This window comes from Solanum stenotomum, chromosome 6 (genome assembly GCF_019186545.1).
Source record: "Solanum stenotomum isolate F172 chromosome 6, ASM1918654v1, whole genome shotgun sequence".
Classification (NCBI taxonomy): domain Eukaryota; kingdom Viridiplantae; phylum Streptophyta; class Magnoliopsida; order Solanales; family Solanaceae; genus Solanum; species Solanum stenotomum.
Genome location: NC_064287.1, coordinates 48,543,109 through 48,562,992, shown reverse-complemented (window position 1 = coordinate 48,562,992; position 19,884 = coordinate 48,543,109). Strand labels below are relative to the sequence as shown.

At 30.0% G+C, this 19,884-nt stretch overlaps 2 protein-coding genes across 4 annotated transcripts; both read left to right on the top strand.

Moving 5' to 3' along the window:
• The first annotated feature begins 750 nt into the window (after positions 1 to 750).
• Positions 751 to 7,555, top strand: LOC125868184 (ribulose-phosphate 3-epimerase, cytoplasmic isoform-like). Of its 3 annotated transcripts, XM_049548810.1 has the most exons (8): positions 4,240 to 4,353; positions 5,570 to 5,574; positions 5,724 to 5,786; positions 5,888 to 5,994; positions 6,437 to 6,534; positions 6,745 to 6,837; positions 6,924 to 6,965; positions 7,164 to 7,555. In XM_049548810.1, exons 1-8 carry the CDS (start codon positions 4,240 to 4,242, stop codon positions 7,317 to 7,319), a joined length of 678 nt encoding a protein of 225 aa, XP_049404767.1. In that variant the 3' UTR covers positions 7,320 to 7,555. The 3 variants fall into 3 exon arrangements, with proteins under 3 accessions (XP_049404766.1, XP_049404765.1, XP_049404767.1); XM_049548809.1 differs by lacking the exons at positions 4,240 to 4,353; positions 5,570 to 5,574; positions 5,724 to 5,786 and adding exons at positions 751 to 876; positions 2,074 to 2,291; XM_049548808.1 differs by lacking the exons at positions 4,240 to 4,353; positions 5,570 to 5,574; positions 5,724 to 5,786; positions 5,888 to 5,994 and adding exons at positions 755 to 876; positions 2,074 to 2,291; positions 2,393 to 2,499.
• A 1,168-nt stretch (positions 7,556 to 8,723) lies between these two features.
• Positions 8,724 to 11,344, top strand: LOC125867734 (40S ribosomal protein S9-2). The gene is made up of 3 exons (XM_049548304.1): positions 8,724 to 8,865; positions 9,647 to 10,028; positions 10,962 to 11,344. The coding sequence occupies exons 1-3, from the start codon at positions 8,838 to 8,840 to the stop codon at positions 11,143 to 11,145; spliced, it is 594 nt and encodes a 197-aa protein (XP_049404261.1). The 5' UTR covers positions 8,724 to 8,837; the 3' UTR covers positions 11,146 to 11,344.
• The last annotated feature ends 8,540 nt before the right edge of the window (positions 11,345 to 19,884 follow it).

Sequence of the window (19,884 nt, the reverse complement as noted above, 5' to 3'; positions counted from 1 at the left end):
AAATTTCTAGACTTCAAATTTTGATAAAAGGTGCTATAAGGATTAAAAAAATATATTTAGGTGAAATAACAAAGTGTTATAAAAAAATATCTTATTATAATTTTTTTAAAATTTATTAATTGAAAATGCATTCGATTTTATTTTTACGGTTGAAACAGTTTGTTTATTAACCGAATATGCAACAAACTTCTATGAAAAAGATTGTTATTCGAGAAATTGGATATCTTACAAAGATAAAATTGCAGAAAATAAGAATATAATTCTATTTAAACTCTAACTTTTATTTCATTAGGAACAAAACAATTTTAAGATAATTTTGTTGAGTTATCAATTTAAGCATAAACTAAAATAAAAAATAAATTAAAAAATCGAACTAATCGAATGACAAAACACTCTACAAGAAAATTTATAAAATTATCTATGAATATCGAATCATTAACCCAAAACCCAATATTAATAAATTAATAATATTTTTTTATTAGATTAAAATTTTGATTTAGACAAATCAATAGTGGCTTAAAGTTAAATGGTAGGTAGAAGGGTAATATATGTTTAGTGCTACAAATTGTCTCAGTCGACCGAAAAGAGAGATACGACTACTATCTACGCCGGCGCCGGACTTTTGATTGAACGGAGAATTTTACGGCCGGTAGGTATATAGGAAGCTTCTATGAGATTCTCGTTTCTAGTCTTTCGACCGTAGTTTTAGATTCCTCAACTGATTCATATATTTGTTTGATTTCTTATTAGCAAGTGACGAAGATGGTGAAGGCAATCATAGCACCTTCGATGCTGTCATCAGACTTTGCTAATTTGGCATCTGAAGCAGAGCGCATGCTCAACTGTGGTGCCGATTGGCTGCACATGGACATCATGGTAAAGCTCCTTCCTCTTTCTAGCATTTTTTCCCCAAGCTGTCTTGTTGCTGCTGCTTTTTTTTTTTTTCCAATCTTTTTTAGCTCTTGTATGTATTAGCTTGCTCTTGTTTTCTCCATCTTTGGATTGAAATTTAAGGAGCAGATTTAGTTTAAATGTCAGTTATTAGCATTGCATGAATAGAGGTGAGCAACTGAGCAATACTGAGGATTCATGGAGCTCTGCCTAATAATCTGAGAGTGATGCATAGTGGACTGGTTTTTTGATAAATGTGGTGTCTGGATCAGCTTTCGCACACCTTGACTAATTCCATGACATACTTATACTTATTGGCTCTCACCAGCAACAAGTACCAGATAACTCTATCCACCAAGGCTAGGACATATGAGAAGAAATTACTTAGTGTTTTTGTGATTGGAAGTCTTGTTTTTAGCTAGGTTTTAAAAGACAATACAGGACCACATGATCTCTTCTGTAACTGAGTATCAGGAAAACGAAGTGGAAACATGGTGTTGACAAGCTGGTGTAAAGAATTTGCCAATCTATTGAATTCCTGCATTACTTTCCCCTTCAGTTTTCAACAAATAATGGGCAATTATAAGCTATGTGACATATTTGGAGTGTCTACATGAAGACTGGGAGATAATCAGCTTTAATGATGACATGTTATACTTTGGGACCTTCTTGGTCCATTTAATGAAATATCTTTTGCGTATCAAGAAAGAGACTTCATAGTTACTATAATGACAGTTAAGAAGGTTTATTGTACTTTAAAATAAGAAGATGATATTTTACTTTACAAGTAAAGATTACAGAGGTTTCTGTTAACATCTGGACTTTCAATTTTAAAGAAAAGTGGTTGACTACCTTCTTTATTTAGTTCTGTTTTTGAGGCCGCCCATATCATGTGAATTTATCCCTCCAGGATAAACTAGGTAGTTGTACCAATTCTTCTTGTTTTCTGTGACTCTATAGCACAATGAACTTGTTAAATCGATCGTAACCTCCTCAAACTGGAATATAAGAATTTTATGCCAATTGTGCTTCATCTGCTTCTGCTTAGATTGTGTTATTAGTGATATTTTCAGTCTTCTCTTCTTTAGCTCAATATGTATGGATTTAAAGTGCTGTTGAAAATTGTTCCATTAGGCACTTCATTCATCAGCAGTTACTGAATGTTGTATTTGTGCATTGCAGGACGGGTAGGTCAGATGTTCAGGTCAAGTTCTGGTTGTATGCATGTTATAATGATGGGTGGATAATTGAATGAAAATTATGCTCATTAGATTTTTTCATATTTCTGAACACAAAAGGCACTGTAATACTCTTTTTCGTACTTGGCTCTTTTGCAGTCACTTTGTCCCAAACCTTACCCTTGGTGCTCCAATTATCGAGAGTCTCAGAAAGCATACAAAGTATGGTTTCATGAGTGCCCTATTTCAACTTTATTTTTCTTGTCCATAATTTATTTATCGTACAATGAAGTTGTTCTAACCGTTGTTCTAAATTTCTACAGGGCATATCTAGACTGCCACCTAATGGTCACTAACCCCCTTGATTATGTTGAACCTCTAGGCAAAGCTGGGGCCTCGGGCTTTACTTTCCATGTTGAGGCATCTAGAGGTGGGGTTTACTTTNACTTACCATAATATCATCAATTTTGAATAATTATAAACACGTATATTCAAAAAGATATTGATATATAAATCACTTATGAATGTCAACTTACATCAATTAATCATACATTATCTAATGGATCAATAATATTAAAGGTCAATTTACTATTAAAAAATAATTAATTTGGTCCTTTGAAATCCATTATACTTACAATATCTTTTTTTCTGAAAAGAAAATAGAAAGTGAATAATATTTATATTAGAAAATAAAATTTTGATCTTTATTTATCACTATATTAATCTCATATAATATGTATATTATTGAATTAAAATAGTCAATTCAATTAATTATTACTTGTATTTCATAAATTTGGGATGAGATAAGAATATATATTGGTATTTAATTGTATGAGAAGTTAAAATAAAATATAATTTAGAATAAAAAATAAAAATAAAAATTAAATTAAAAAAAGTTAAATAATAATTTTCTCTTTCATACCAACTTTTTTGTCAACCTTACAAATTTATTTGAATACTTTAATGAAAAAAATTGCTTAAAAATTTCAAATAATTTACTTAGAAATTTTAAAAATTACTAGGTAATAATTGCACACAGAAGTTTTTTCATTGAATTTTGTTTGGTAAAAATATATAAAGGAATTAGTTTTTTTTTATAATCTTCATAAATTCTCATGTAATTTATATATTTGTTTTGTAGAGACACAAGTTTGGTGAATTAAATAGGTCTATTATTTTTTCAAATGATGATTTAATGACATGACTAGAATAGAAGGAGACTTTTGAGGTATTTAATATTGTTTTTTAGATAAAAAATATAATATTATTCACTTTCTATTTTTTCAAAAGAATAAAAATTGTAAGCATGAATTTCAAAATACACAATTAATATTATTGTAATAGTTAATTTCCCTTTAATATTATTGATTCATTATACAATTTATGATTAATTGATGTAATTTATCATTTATGAGTGATTTGTATATCAATATTTTTTTGAATGTATGTGTTTATAAGTATTCAAAATTGATGATTTTATAGTACGTTTTAAAAACTTATTCTTCATAACATAAAAAAATAAAAAAGTTTAATTATGATAAAAGATTCTTAAGTATGAAAATTTATTTTTAATAAACTAATATATCTTTTTAAAAAATAATATGATCATTATTTTAGTTAAATTAGTTTAATGAATTAAATTAGTCTATTATTAAAAAAAAAGACTTTAAAGACATGTCATGCCAACTAGGAGAGAGTGGGGCTTTTGGAATGTCAAATATATTTGGAGGAAAATAGTGATAGTTGAGTGATATTTTGGTCCTAAATGAAACATAAATGATATTTTAAGGCAATTCCCTAAACTTGAGTGACCATTTAGGGAATTGACTTGAATATCGAATCATTAACCCAAAACCCAATATTAATAAATTAATAATATTTTTTTATTAGATTAAAATTTTGATTTAGACAAATCAATAGTGGCTTAAAGTTAAATGGTAGGTAGAAGGGTAATATATGTTTAGTGCTACAAATTGTCTCAGTCGACCGAAAAGAGAGATACGACTACTATCTACGCCGGCGCCGGACTTTTGATTGAACGGAGAATTTTACGGCCGGTAGGTATATAGGAAGCTTCTATGAGATTCTCGTTTCTAGTCTTTCGACCGTAGTTTTAGATTCCTCAACTGATTCATATATTTGTTTGATTTCTTATTAGCAAGTGACGAAGATGGTGAAGGCAATCATAGCACCTTCGATGCTGTCATCAGACTTTGCTAATTTGGCATCTGAAGCAGAGCGCATGCTCAACTGTGGTGCCGATTGGCTGCACATGGACATCATGGTAAAGCTCCTTCCTCTTTCTAGCATTTTTTCCCCAAGCTGTCTTGTTGCTGCTGCTTTTTTTTTTTTTCCCAATCTTTTTTAGCTCTTGTATGTATTAGCTTGCTCTTGTTTTCTCCATCTTTGGATTGAAATTTAAGGAGCAGATTTAGTTTAAATGTCAGTTATTAGCATTGCATGAATAGAGGTGAGCAACTGAGCAATACTGAGGATTCATGGAGCTCTGCCTAATAATCTGAGAGTGATGCATAGTGGACTGGTTTTTTGATAAATGTGGTGTCTGGATCAGCTTTCGCACACCTTGACTAATTCCATGACATACTTATACTTATTGGCTCTCACCAGCAACAAGTACCAGATAACTCTATCCACCAAGGCTAGGACATATGAGAAGAAATTACTTAGTGTTTTTGTGATTGGAAGTCTTGTTTTTAGCTAGGTTTTAAAAGACAATACAGGACCACATGATCTCTTCTGTAACTGAGTATCAGGAAAACGAAGTGGAAACATGGTGTTGACAAGCTGGTGTAAAGAATTTGCCAATCTATTGAATTCCTGCATTACTTTCCCCTTCAGTTTTCAACAAATAATGGGCAATTATAAGCTATGTGACATATTTGGAGTGTCTACATGAAGACTGGGAGATAATCAGCTTTAATGATGACATGTTATACTTTGGGACCTTCTTGGTCCATTTAATGAAATATCTTTTGCTTATCAAGAAAGAGACTTCATAGTTACTATATAATGACAGTTAAGAAGGTTTATTGTACTTTAAAATAAGAAGATGATATTTCATTTTACTAATTAAAGATTACAGAGGTTTCTGATAACATCTGGACTTTCAATTTTAAAGAAAAGTGGTTGACTACCTTCTTTATTTAGGTACAGTTCTGTTTTTGAGGCCGCCCATATCATGTGAAATTATCCCTCCAGGATAAACTAGGTAGTTGTACCAATTCCTCTTGTTTGATGTGACTATATAGCACAATGAACTTGTTAAATCGATCGTAACCTCCTCAAACTGGATTATCGATTGGTCTGGAATTCTATGCCAAGTGTGCTTCATCTGCTTCTGCTTTGATTGTGTTATTAGTGATATCTTCAGTCTTCTCTTCTTTAGCTCAATAAGTATGGATTTAAAATGCTGTTGAAAATTGTTCCATTAGGAACTTCATTCATCAGCAGGTACTGAATGTTGTATTTGTGCATTGCAGGACGGGTAGGTCAGATATTCAGGTCAAGTTCTGGTTGTATGCATGTTAAAATGATGGGTGGATAATTGAATGAAAATTATGCTCATTGGATTTTTTCATATTTCTAAACACAAAAGGCACTGTAATACTATTTTCGCACTTGTCTCTTTTGCAGTCACTTTGTCCCAAACCTTACCCTTGGTGCTCCAATTATCGAGAGTCTCAGAAAGCATACAAAGTATGGTTTCATGAGTGCCCTATTTCAACTTTATTTTTCTTGTCCATAATTTATTTATCGTACAATGAAGTTGTTCTAACCGTTGTTCTAAATTTCTACAGGGCATATCTAGACTGCCACCTAATGGTCACTAACCCCCTTGATTATGTTGAACCTCTAGGCAAAGCTGGGGCCTCGGGCTTTACTTTCCATGTTGAGGCATCTAGAGGTGGGGTTTACTTTGCACTCTAGATCTATAAGTATTTGAGGGAGAATCTCTTTTGGCATTTGATAAGTTAATGTTAGTAGCTGTTCACTAGAATGTGATAAAATTGTTTCAGTGATATAGGAAAATGATGGGACTAGGGTATAAACTATGAGTAGTTTGTCCAAAAGGCTCAATAAGGGACATATTGCATGTCAGTGTTTTGTACTATTGGTGGTGGAACATCGTTGCATAAATTTGTTTCGTGCCCTAAATACATTGAGTTGTTTTACTCTGTTTAATTTGTTGTGAAACATTTTGGTTGGCAAATTGTTTTAGTAATAGTTTAATGCAACCAAAACCTGAAAACTGGACAACATTTTCGTAAAACATTTTATCTTTGATTTCTGAGGACTGTCATCATTAACTTTCATTTCTGTTACTTAGAAGGTATCACTCTTTGCAGATAATTGGCAAGAGCTTGTTCAAAAGATAAAGTCAAAGGGCATGAAACCTGGAGTTTCTTTGAAGCCTGGTACACCAATTGAAGAAGTGTACCCACTGGTAGTTCTTCATTATCACATTTTATTAGTTTTATTGGCGAAATACTCAGGATTTAAATCCTTAACTTCTCCTTGTTGTGATCTAAGAATATAACATAGTTTTGAAAAGGAAATCACTTGTAGCCATTGCTGTTAGTGAAACAAGAACAAACTTAATGATATCTTCAAAAATACCTGTCATGATACACCAGTTTGCATGTATATTTTACAGCTTGATGGTGAAAACTCTGTCGAACTGGTCCTTGTTATGACTGTTGAGCCTGGTTTTGGTGGACAAAAGTTTATGCCAGAGATGATGGATAAGGTGAGAATACAATTTGGCATTCTCTAAATTGGATATCATTCATCATTTTCTGCATAATAACTTAAAGAGCCTCTTTCAAATTTTAGGTACGCACTCTCAGAAAAAAGTATCCATCACTTGATATCGAGGTGAGCTTTTGTTTCTTGATGGTTTAGCTCTTGTTTTAGATTTTCTGACTTTTTCATGTTTTCATGGACCATTCCCTCGTGCATTTTCCAATTCTCGAGTTATCATGTTGTCAGGCTGTGCTGGATTTAACACTTACTTTTTCAAAGAGCATACTGGATAAAGTCGGTTTATCATTCATATGAGCTGTTGTGATTCAGGTGGATGGTGGTTTAGGACCTTCAACCATTGAGGCAGCAACATCAGCTGGAGCAAACTGCATAGTTGCAGGAAGTTCAGTGTTTGGAGCTCCAGATCCAGCACAAGTCATAACTTTGTTGCGAGGTAGTGTGGAGGAAGCTCAGAAAAGGAGTTGATATCAGAAGAGGCAAGATCTCATGTTGTATTTTAACAACTATTAAAACTATACCATCTTTATAATGTTCGCAGAATCAATATCTCGAGATGCCTGCACTTGTTGAGTTATCCAAGTTCTATTTGTTGAATAAGGTTAAACATGTATTTTATCATATCATTTTGAAACTTCCACACATATTGAGTTATCTAAGTTGTTTTTTTGAATAATGTGAAATATCTGGTGCTGGATTTAGTTGGAAGTCCATGATACTGGATGCCAAGTTTCCAAGAACTAACTTGACGGGTAAATTACATTATTTCAACTAAATATGGAGCAATTCGTCATTGTTTGTTTAGTTCACGTGTTGAAAGGGAAACTATCCTTCAAGCATATAACATGATCATTAGAAAATAGGGATGTACGACACGGTATATACAAATAATCATTACAGAAATCTAAATTTTGAAATTATAGTAGTTGGTATGATATTGAAATTTTGACTATTCTTTATTGATTGGAATGTCATTTTTATGTTATTGATTAACAAAGAGAACCGCTTGTACTTCCTTTTGAATATTTATAAATGTGTAAGATGTTAGTTGGATATAATTGAAACATTTCTTAAAAAGTCGAAGTCACAATTCTCTATTATATGAGTACGTGTAAGTCAGTTGAAAGAACTATGATTACCAATTTATCATACTACAAAAAAATGAAATTTAAACTTAAAAATATGGAATCGTACCGAATTAATTATGTTTAGTAAAGGTATAATATTTTTAAAAATTAAAATATTGAATCAAAGTTTTCAATATCATACCATGCCCATCCCTACTAAACAATATCTGGTCTAGTATTGTATTAGGCCTAATATATAATTTAATAAATCATTTAAATAAACCTTATTAGTCCTCCCCTCCGGCTTAAGTTATGTGAGACCATTTGTCTGAATGTGAATTATTAAAAAGAAAGAAATACTTTTAAAATTAATATTTAAAATAAGTCGTAAATATTTATATGATTATGTATTATCTCATTGATGATAAAATGAATTGTTTTTAAATGTAAAAAGATGATCCATTAAAAAGAAAAATGTGTTGGCACAAATTGTGACAAAGAAAGCTAAAATATTGTTTTTATCCCTTACATTCTATCACTCAGTTTTAGTCACAATTGATTGGTTTTTTAGGAACAGATAATTATTTTCTGAAAATTTCTGTAGTAATAAAACTTTGATACTGATTAATTTTCAAGTTATTCTAATTAAATAAAGAGAAAAAAATTAAAAGAAATAGGAAGTTATGTAATTCCCTATTTGGGCCAATAGTATCATCCACTACACATTTTGGGCCCAAAAATTTTCAACTCAAATTAGCTTTTGAGAATTTTAGGTATTGGGCTTTAAGAGACTTCTCATATATATATATATAAGCAGCCGCGCTTCCTTATCAAACCCTAGTGTCTCTCTAACCCTAGCTGATTTCTCAGTTCATTTCAGCAGGTCGCCGATTGAAGACGGCGCCGTCAACCGGTAAACATGGTGCACGTCTCCTTTTACCGCAACTGTAAGTCTCCTTGATCTCATTGTAGATTTCTCATGATTATGTTCGGTGTTTTGTATGGATTTCTGTTAGTTTGCTTAGATTAGTAAAAATATGGAGAATTCATAGTGCTAGCAACCTCCAGATTAACTTGAAAAGTAAATTAATTGAGTATTAGAATGATACGGATCCAAATGGAACGGAATCTACTGAATGAATTAGTGTGATTGAGGCTTAGCATGATCTACTGATGTTTGTGTCTTGGGTGAATGTTATGTTAAATTTTAGATAATGCAGATTATTAGTAAATTCGCATGATTATGCCTGTTGAATTCTCTCTGTTGTTAGTATTGTTCGTTAAGTAGTTATTTCGAGCTAATAGATACAGTGGTCTAGCTGATTATTCTGTTTCAGTTTTGACCATTTAGGCTGTATAAAACTTTATTTTCAGCTTAAGTGACAGTTGCAACAATTGAAGTTCTAACGTTTACTTTCAGAAAATTCTCTTAAACCTAAAATAGGCTCTTCTTTCAATGTTTAACTTTTTTTTTGTGTAGTATGAACTACTTTCTCAATTACAATGAGAAACTAGATAAACCTGCAACTGCATTAATATCTCTTTTATGATAATTAATGTTCTTGAGATCTTTAGTCAGTATGGTGACAGTGCTGGACAGGGGAAAATTGTTTGGCTACTTTTTGTTTTTTTTTTTGTTTTGGGGAATTGGATATGACTTAAGCATGTCACGAAAGGGAAAAAATAGTTTTAAGCTTATGTTTATTTGCTATTATGGTGTGTAATCAGATGGGAAGACCTTTAAGAAGCCTCGACGTCCTTATGAGAAGGAGAGGTTGGATGCAGAGTTGAAGCTTGTTGGAGAGTATGGACTAAGGTGCAAAAGGGAGTTGTGGAGAGTTCAGTATGCTTTGAGCCGTATCAGGAATGCTGCAAGAATGCTTCTGACCCTTGATGAGAAAGATCCACGTCGTATTTTTGAAGGTGAAGCTCTCTTGAGGAGGATGAACAGATATGGATTGTTGGATGAGAGCCAGAACAAGCTCGATTATGTCTTGGCACTCACTGTCGAGAACTTCCTTGAACGTCGTCTGCAAACCCTTGTGTTCAAGACTGGCATGGCTAAGTCAATTCACCACGCAAGAGTGCTCATCAGGCAAAGGCATATCAGGTAAAAACAGATTGTTTTCATCACATATTGCAAATAGTTAAACTGTTTTTTACCCCTTCTTTTAGGTGTTCTGTGAAAGTAGATGACAGCATTTGTAACTGAATCCCTTATAACCAATCATCTAATACAATAATATGTGACATGAAATGTGTTCCTTTAAGAGCAATCTTTTCATTTTTTCCAGTCCTGTATAGTTTTGCTGAAAGAACTATAATACTTGCATCTAGTTTAGGATATAAATGTTTTAAGGTTTAGAAGGTGTCTTTATTCCCCACAGATATCCCTCAACAATAATATATGAATTCTTAGTACAAATTGCTGAACAAGATTACATGTTTCCTTAAGCAAGTTATTGTATGATTTATTCTCTCTGAACCTATAAAGATGAGTGATGTTGGCACAGTGAATTCTTTTTAGTGTTAGTTGTTCTCAAAGATACCAAACTTTGGTTGATGTATTAAACTGTGTATTTGCAACTAGGTTTTCACTTTTTGCAGAATATGTTTCACTTATTATCATCCTTTTTATATGTTAACAGAGATGTATTTTAGCGTGCTTTGAATTGCGAGGTTTCTAGGAGCCAAATGTTTATTCTAGTTATAAAATTTCATTAATTTGCAGAAAGACTGTATACACATTATTTTCTTGCATTGGTAGGTTAGTCTGGTGTTGTTGGATTACAAGATCTTGGGTTAGCTGTGTTCTGAGCCGTACATAGTAGATCTTGTTCCTTAGTAATCATGCGTAGGGGTTCTTGTTTTTTCTCCCTACTAATGGTGGATACCTAGTTCGAAGTACCTACAGGTTATTCAAAATATTGGAATGGACACATTTACATTTAATAAAATAATATGCTCTGTGAACTACTGATTCTTTGTTTACTTGTGTGCATTTCATTGAGACTAACCAAACTTGGCATTAATTGCATTGCAGGGTTGGAAGGCAAGTGGTGAATGTTGCTTCATTCATGGTGAGAGTGGACTCTCAGAAGCACATTGACTTCTCTCTAACCAGTCCTTTTGGTGGCGGTCGTCCAGGAAGAGTGAAGCGAAAGAACCAAAAGTCTGCTGCCAAGAAGGCTGCTGGCGGTGATGGTGACGAGGAAGATGAAGAATGAGCTTTTGCGTAAGAACCCAAAGAAAGCTGTCTGGCGATGGAACTGTTAATTTTTGAAGTTTTTAGTTACCTATGTAGTGCTTCCTTACATTCCTTTCTTCGATATTTTGATATCTTCTTATATTAGAAAGAAATGTTCTTAGGAGAGATTGTGAGAATATTTTTATATTTGGATTTTGAACTGATCTTTAGAGTTTCAACAATTTGTTTTGAACAAGACAACCTCTTATTTTATGAGATAGTCTAGTAAGTTATTCCCTCACTTCAACCTTTTCCCTTAAATAGACTGAAAATTTTCTACTGTGTTTCTTCTTCAACAAGACAAAGTGAATGCTAATTAAGGTAAAGAGGTTGTTTCTGAAAGATTTTTAGCTCAAGTGTAATAAATATCAATGATATATTATTACTAATAATCCTATATACTAATCTCCTATTCTAATATGTGTCCTATACACTAATCTCTTATCCTAACATGTGTCTATATGCCTTCCGCTTTTAGGCTTACCCTGTTTGAGTTTTCCTGAACTCTAACTCAACTCTAAAAAAAAAAAATATTCATAAAAAATTCATGTCTACCTGATTTGGACATCATTGTTTAATTTATATCTATTTTGAATATATTTTTTACACATCAATCCATTTTTAAATAACTTTATAACATTTTGTTTGACTTCTGATATTGCTTGCCTAGAGTTATTCTGAAGAGGGTAGACTTGTAAATTTGTATGCATTACGAAGATGACTTAAATAGTTATCCTAAAATCCGGTGTGAGTGCACTTGACCTAAAATGAGATTATTGTGAACTCAGAATTTGGAATATATCTATCTGAAAATAAAATTATTAACCTAGAATTTATAAGTTCCGAAATTGTCGATAAAGATATTGGAGACAAAAGGAATAAAAAAGTTGACGAGCAGCAAGAAATGATAGGTTCTAAAAGTGTAAAGATACTTAGACTATATCACGGAGAAATTTATATTAGAATTCGACTAATTAAGAATTACATATTGTAGGATTCATTTCTAAAGGTGACACTCTCAATATGATTTTTTTTCATATTTAGGACTTGAAATCGAAATATTCGATTAAGAATGATGAGATTTCAATCATCCTATCAGGTCGCTGGAGGGAATAAATAGTACTATATGCTCCAACTTCACAATTGTCATACGCACGTAACTTTACCATTCCAATTTTCAAGAATGATATCCAATACGAGAAAGAGAAAAATTATTCTATATGCAGATTTTTTTTTGGGTGCCAACTGGTATAGAATAATAGAAAATAATTTTCTAATAGTTTTTCTTATGTCTTTCGCTTTCTTTGTCAGAGTTCTTGAGTTCGAGTCATACAAATATACAACTCTCTTTGTTATAACTTATATGGAGCATTTTTATCCGTAAATATGAGATTTTTTATACAAATTCAAATTCACTAGTGCCTCAAAATAAATATCAGACATCGAATAAAAATACCAAAAAAAGAGCTTTTGTCATTCACTTGTTGGAGGTCGTCAAATAAATCTTCTTGCAAATATATATATAATATCCCCGTATAGAAAATGAACCTTGAAGCAACGGTAAAATTATCTTTGTGTGATTTATAGATACAAATTCGACCCATAAAAGCAATTACTAATGCTAATAATAGAATAGATTATCTATATCACACTCCTACGAATATGGGAATATAACCTTTTTCTAAACTCTTCTAATAAATACAAAATGCTTCGTACACCAGATGCTAATCAATAGACACTATTCCAAGTTGTAATTTTAAAAACCATTTCTTAAATGTGTTATTGACTCCATTAAATTACTACTGAATTTATTCAAAGTTAATAGTAAGAGATATATATGCTGGCAGACAACAAGTAGTGGGGGTTTGACAAGAATACAAGCATCCACTTGGGAAACTTAACTTTATTTAATCGTATTTTCCCATCCACAAAATGTTTTGTACGTGATTAATGTGTCTTGGCTTGCTGTAAAATAAAATCTCTCCGTTCATATTTATTTGTCCACAATTTTAAAAATAAATTTTAATATATTAAAAAAATAAAAAAATTTCCATATAAAATCTTTATACATTAAGTACTTATTTCTAAATTATTTTTTAAAAACTTAACACGAAATATTCCCATTAATATAAATAGAATAATAAATACTCATGTAAATTATTATTTTCTTAATAAGTACTCCATTTGAAGTCTAAATATGACAAACAAAAATAAAAAGAGAAAGTAATATTAAAATAATAATTGATCTGATGGTAAATTATAGTTGCATCAGCTAACAATTATCTAAAATGATTAGACAATAGACATAAAGCGTACACATTAATGAATGGTCCTTCAGACTATTATTGGTTCATGTATTGTGATTTTCCTACATTTATTTCACATGATAATAGTTAAATTAGCCCATAAAAAATATAACTGTCTGATTTATTTAAATTTAGATAAATTAATAATATGTACTCAATTCATTTTGATCTATCCATCCGATTCAAACCAATTTAAAAGGTAATTTATGTAGTCGATATGAAAAATCTTGCAAAATATAGAAAAAAACATGAGGTGGATATTTTGATCTCTATCAGATGAAATTGTGAAAAGAAAATTAACCATAAACATCATAATTTTTGTAAGAATCTAAATAATAATAATAATAATAATAATATATATATATATCACACCTCTTAAAACTACATTGAACTCTAGAAATTGTTCAAAAATTAATAAACTGCAAAAATTATGCCTTCAAATTATGTGAGTTTTCATTAAAAAAAAATTGTTTTCATAGTTCTTAAATTTAACAATTAAAGTTTGATAAATAAATATTTACTTTTGATGACTTAAAAAAACCAAAACTATTCCAGTAATACTAAAAAAAACTACTTTAAATCTACTATTTTCTCTGTTCACTTTTACTTATCCACTATTTCAAAATAAATTTTTATTTTATCACTTCTAATTAATTATTTATCTCTAAGTCAATTTTCAAGATTTAAGATTATATATAAAATTAAATATTGTGATAAACCATTAATATCTATTATTATTTCTAAAGTGGCGTGCTATAGATTTAAGATTATATATCAAATTGAATATTGTCCATTAATAATTATCATTATTTCTAAAGTGGCGTGCTGTGGATAAATAAAATTGAATGGTGGAAATACTAATGATAAAGGGACATTTTTATCATTTTCTACAAATTTTCTATAAGAATGCAAAATCTTGCACGTAGGGTGGGTGTTCGATATTTGATTCGGAATTGTCAAATTTTAGATTTGGTAATTTGATAATTGGTAGTTAAAAATAGATATCAATATCAAAAATTTTAAATTTCAATTTGGTAATCATTTCGATTTGATATTGTATTCGATAATACTGTATTGAAGTTGTAGCCGATTGTATTACAAAGTTAATATTATTTTCCAATCATTCGTATTGTTTTATGCGGAGGCACGATATAATAGAAGATCAATACGTAAGAAGACACCAAGAAAAACAAATTGATACAACTAAAAAACATGTATTTGTGTTGTTTATGTTCATTCTTTAATTTTCTTTTTGAAACTTGTACTAATGAGTAATGGATATGTTATTACATGATCTTCATTAAGTAAATTATAATTCGGTATTCAGGAAGGAAATACCAAATACCAAATGGTACTAATGTCTCATACCAAATCCAAATCCGAATACCATAATTTTAAAATTTTACTATCGAATACACACCGAATACCCAATTACCGAATACCAAATTACTAAAAATTTCAATTTAATTCGGTAATTCGATTTTTGATACCTTATGCCCAGCAATACTTGCATGACTTTTCTTGTCCCATTTTTAAAATATCTTTCCATTTTCTAACATCTAACAGACTAACACGAACAAACAAATGAAAATCATGGTCTCATCGCTATTTTAAAATTCTCTTTTTAAAATAAAAGTAAAAATTGTGTTAGGAAAATGAGGAGGGGATTACGATGTGGGGAAATCGAATCCTCGCCAATAATGTGGGAGTTCAGTTAGTCAACCAACTAACCTAAGATTCCCCTTGTTTTAAATTTTTTATTTTCTATTTACTATGGTTTGTTCCTCTCTTAATCAGAGGCCGAGTTTGAACCTTAGGTATGAATAAATTTTTGATAGGGAGAGTTTACCCCTAAATAGGACTCCACCTGATTGCGAAAAATATAGTCAGACTTCAATATGGATATCAAACACTGAGTAGAAAATAATAAAAAATCAAGTATTGGTCAATTTTGAGATATCATTCACAATTCAATAAGAATGACTAATTTTTTTTTAATTTTTTTTTCTTACTGACAATTATGGTTCAACTATTATTTTGGAATTGTCTATTTTTTTCCATTTTTTATTACCACAAGAACATTAAGTAATGGTCAATTTTGAGATATTTCCTAATTGAAAAAGATATTTCCTAATTTTTATAGGGCTACTGATTTTCTGAGTCATATCTTATGCAGCAGCCCATGTTATGATATTTTCTTCCAGGTTTGTCACTAACTTTTTTTATTTTTCATGCTAGCATCTATATTGAATATCGACTAATTTAAATTTGTCATAAATTTATTAACTATGTAAAGAAAAAGAAGACTTTAAAATTAGAAACTCCGAAAGGAACGGAGGTCCCAACCATCCAGTGAACTCGATGGAATTTAGGGTATTACAAACTCGCTACCCACTCATTCAAAAAGTTGTACAAAAAAAGTTTTTATATTCAAAATTCAAATTTGAAACTTTAAATTAAAATAGGAGCAATTTGATTCACTGCACTATATCAATGGTTGATGATATCTATCTTGTCAAATCCAAACACAAATAAACTCTAGAAAAGAATGTTTGGAACTTTATACATAACTTTACCTTTCCTTTTTCACATTGAATTGATAGAACACAAGATCAATTAAACCAATTACATTAAATTATTGGTTTTTGGAAATTTCGTCCAATGTCTGATGTTTGTTTTAGAGCTTCGATTAAATCTGAATTACACACTTTAGGATCCATTTTGAAAGTGTCAAAATAATTTTCTCCATATTCAGTGCCTCGAATTCGGAACTTCTGATTAAGAGTGAAGCAGGTCACCCCTCCCCCTTACTCTTACATGAATATAATTTTCTTTTTAACGGGTGTTTAGTAAGAACGAAAAAAATCATGAAAAATAAGTGAAAATTTAAATTTTTTTTTTATATTCGATACATAAAAATCAAATTATATATAATTCAGAAAAATATTATGAATGGTAAAGGTGGAGTGGAGCGGTAGGGGTGTTGAATGGTAGAGATGAGCAGCTAAGAAAACGAGTGTGCAATAGACGGAGAAGACAAATCCTTTTGACATTGTATCCAATATCGAATATTACTTGTAGAATTTGTTTGCCTTTTCAACAATAAAAGTAAGAGATTTTTACAAATAAAATACAAAAGAGCTTTCTAGAGTTATTCTTATTATTTAAATTGCAAAGGATTATGATGGACTAATTTCCTCTACTAGAAAACATTATCTACTCATTTACCCTTATTTTTCATGAAAAATAGAGAGGGAATCGTACACGTAATTATTTATATTTTGGTAGAAGAAAATAATCTATAAAAATCTCTTATATGTCATTTTCAGATTAGCTATATGAGTAATATATATCACAATTTAAATTCATACACGTATTATTTATATCGGGTCTATGTTTGCATGAACATAAGTTGATAAGTAGTTGTGCATTGTCTAATTTTTTTAATTAATATTATTATTATTATTCTCCTATTTTATATACTTCAATTTTATAATTACATGTTATTTTATTTTTTTAGTTATCATATTATTTGTTATTGCTGTTATTTTTTTCTCCATATTTTTTCATATAATTTTTTCACTCATACTTATTTTGATATATTTTACTTGAGTCGACGGTCTCACGAAAACAATCTAGATAGAAATAAGATAGCGTACACACTATCTTTCTCATATCGAACTTGTATAATTTCACTAAATATAGTATTGTTGTTATTATCTTGACCTACACAAGTTTATTTTTCAAATTACACCACATCAAATTCCAAAAGTATGTGTTAAAGTAAATATGAATTATGCTTTGAGAAGCTTTTCACGACTTTCCTCTCCTACTGATTGTGAAATTCACCTAAAATATTATGCATATTTTATTTTTAAAAAATTATCAATGTAGAACTCTACAAACCTACTTAATCCGCCCTCTATGGAAAACGTCGCACATTAAAAATCTTCCTAATTTCTTGACATAAAATCCCATCAAAAAATATAGTGGTCCACAAAATCAATTAACTCGAACGGCTAAAAATGTTCTACATAATTTGCACTCAATCTTTCCATTATTTTGTATTAATTAGATTTTCTGTGTATAGAAATTAGAAAACGTGGATATTTATATCCTTTTTTTTTCAAAAAAATAATATCTGCTTTTGGAAATTAAAACAGGAGGAGGAGAATAATTAAAAATGTGTAGATAGTGGAAAAGGGAGGAAAATAAAGTGGTATATAGCCCACAGCATTCGATTCTAATTAAAGCTACCTTTCACATCATATATAATATATATTATTTATTATTTACTTTATTTCTCCTTCACAAATTTGTTACCTATTTCTTACAATGACGTGTAAGATAATATACCACATAAAAGTAGGGTTTCATGTTGATATCTTTTTGTTTGATTTCTCATTTTCTATTCGGAGGTTATATTGAAGCTCTGATTGAATTTGAATTGCAAATTGAAAGGTTCATTTAGGAATGATACTTCTAACAGAATTTTTTCATACTTAAAATTCAAACTCGATATATTTAATTAAGAATAGAACAGTCTCACATGACTTACTACGATCCATGTTGGTTAATGTTGATGACATCTTGGCCAAATACATAGACAGTCCATCTAACTTGTTTTAGTTTTCATTTTGTTATTTCATCTCAATTTAATTACATTTATTTAATTTTATTTTTTATAATTATTTAACACAAAAATATTAATTAGTGTAAATTGTTCATGTCATTTGAATTTAATCAAAATATCTACTTTTAAACTTTTAACTCAACTTTAATAAAATCATCTTTAGTACGAATAAAAGATGTTGCTAATAACTCTACTAAAATGTTAAAATCCGATAGACTCGGATGGCATATCGGTTAGTTTGGTTCGATTGTGAAGTTTATTGGTTCAATTTATTGGTTATCAATTTGTAGACATGCTAAACCTTTATAGAACTATCCAGATTTAAGATATGATAAACTACTCTAATTCTCGATACAATTATAAATACATATTGAAAACGTTAGGATTATACTTTAAAAAATTCTAATAATCAATTAAGTTCAATCAATTTTATGAAACGTTTTGACATCCTATTTCCCTCACAATTTATGTAATTGTGTTTGGTTAAACTCAAAATTTAAAATAAGAAAAATTATCTTTTGAAACTTGTGATTTAATATTTATTTTTTAGTTGCTATTTTTGTTTAAAGTCCTTCGTACTTAACATCTTTCTATTTTTTTAATTTAAAAAATCCAGAGTTGTTTTTATCTAAAAACAATTAAAAAAAACTCTTTTTTCCAAAAAAAAAATAAAAAATAAATTTTATTGGGGGAACAGTTGAAAATTGAAAGAGAACCCAACATATCATATGGGTTCAATTTTTGAAACCCTACCCTATTTTTCCTTACTATAAGAGGTTATTTCCCTAATAAGTAAAGTATATGTCTCTATCTTTCCATGTTTTGGGGAAAAAAAAAACAGGTCCATTTGATATTTTTCATTGCTTCTGTGTGAGAGTGATAAAATCAAGAATTTCGCAAAAAAAAAAATTAAAAATTTATTAGGTATGTGTATATATATATAAAAAATAAATTAATTTGTATATTTAATATAATTTTTTAGGAAGAATAGTAATTAATATATGAAATTTAGAGATTGAGATTCATTGAGTGGTGTAGTGAGATAAATTATAGTAATATTTTGTTTTTTGATAAGAGAATTCAAGTTCGAGATATGATCAAGTAAAGAAGTAATTGGTTAGGACATACTACTCTTTTTCATGCATTTATCTTATGCAAGTTTAAGTTGATCAGACAAGGAGTTGCTTACTTGCTTATGTGGTAAATATTTTCACTTCCACCTTAAAGACATCGAGTTTGAGTTACCAAAACGATTAGGGAGGTGTTTCAACAAAACTAATCAAGTTAATTGAATTAATGAATATTGAAATATTAAATCATTAATAAAAAAATATTGATTTTTTTTTCATAAATTATTTATCAGATTTATTGTTTCTTTTCAATTACTTAGAAAAAGTGAGTCATCGATTTAAAAACAAAATACTATTATTATCGTCTGGACAATTAGATATTCAACTTGTAAGCGCAACAATTCAATTGTAAGAGTGGAGCTTTACCAACTGAGTTATATCCCCCCGAGCCTAGTGAAGCATGCATGAAGTAGTCATATGCTTCTTCTATTCTTTTCTCCTAACGCAATTAAGTCATCTTGGACTTAAATCGAAGACCTCGTCCATAAAGTAATTACCACACCTACGATATAACCAATTTGAGAAAGAATCAATAAACCTTTTTCAGGAGCGATTCATCCTTCCCAAATACAACATACAACTCTCCATTATACCACGCTCTGGCAATTATTTTTAGTTTATTTAATCATTAAACGATCAACTATTTAAAT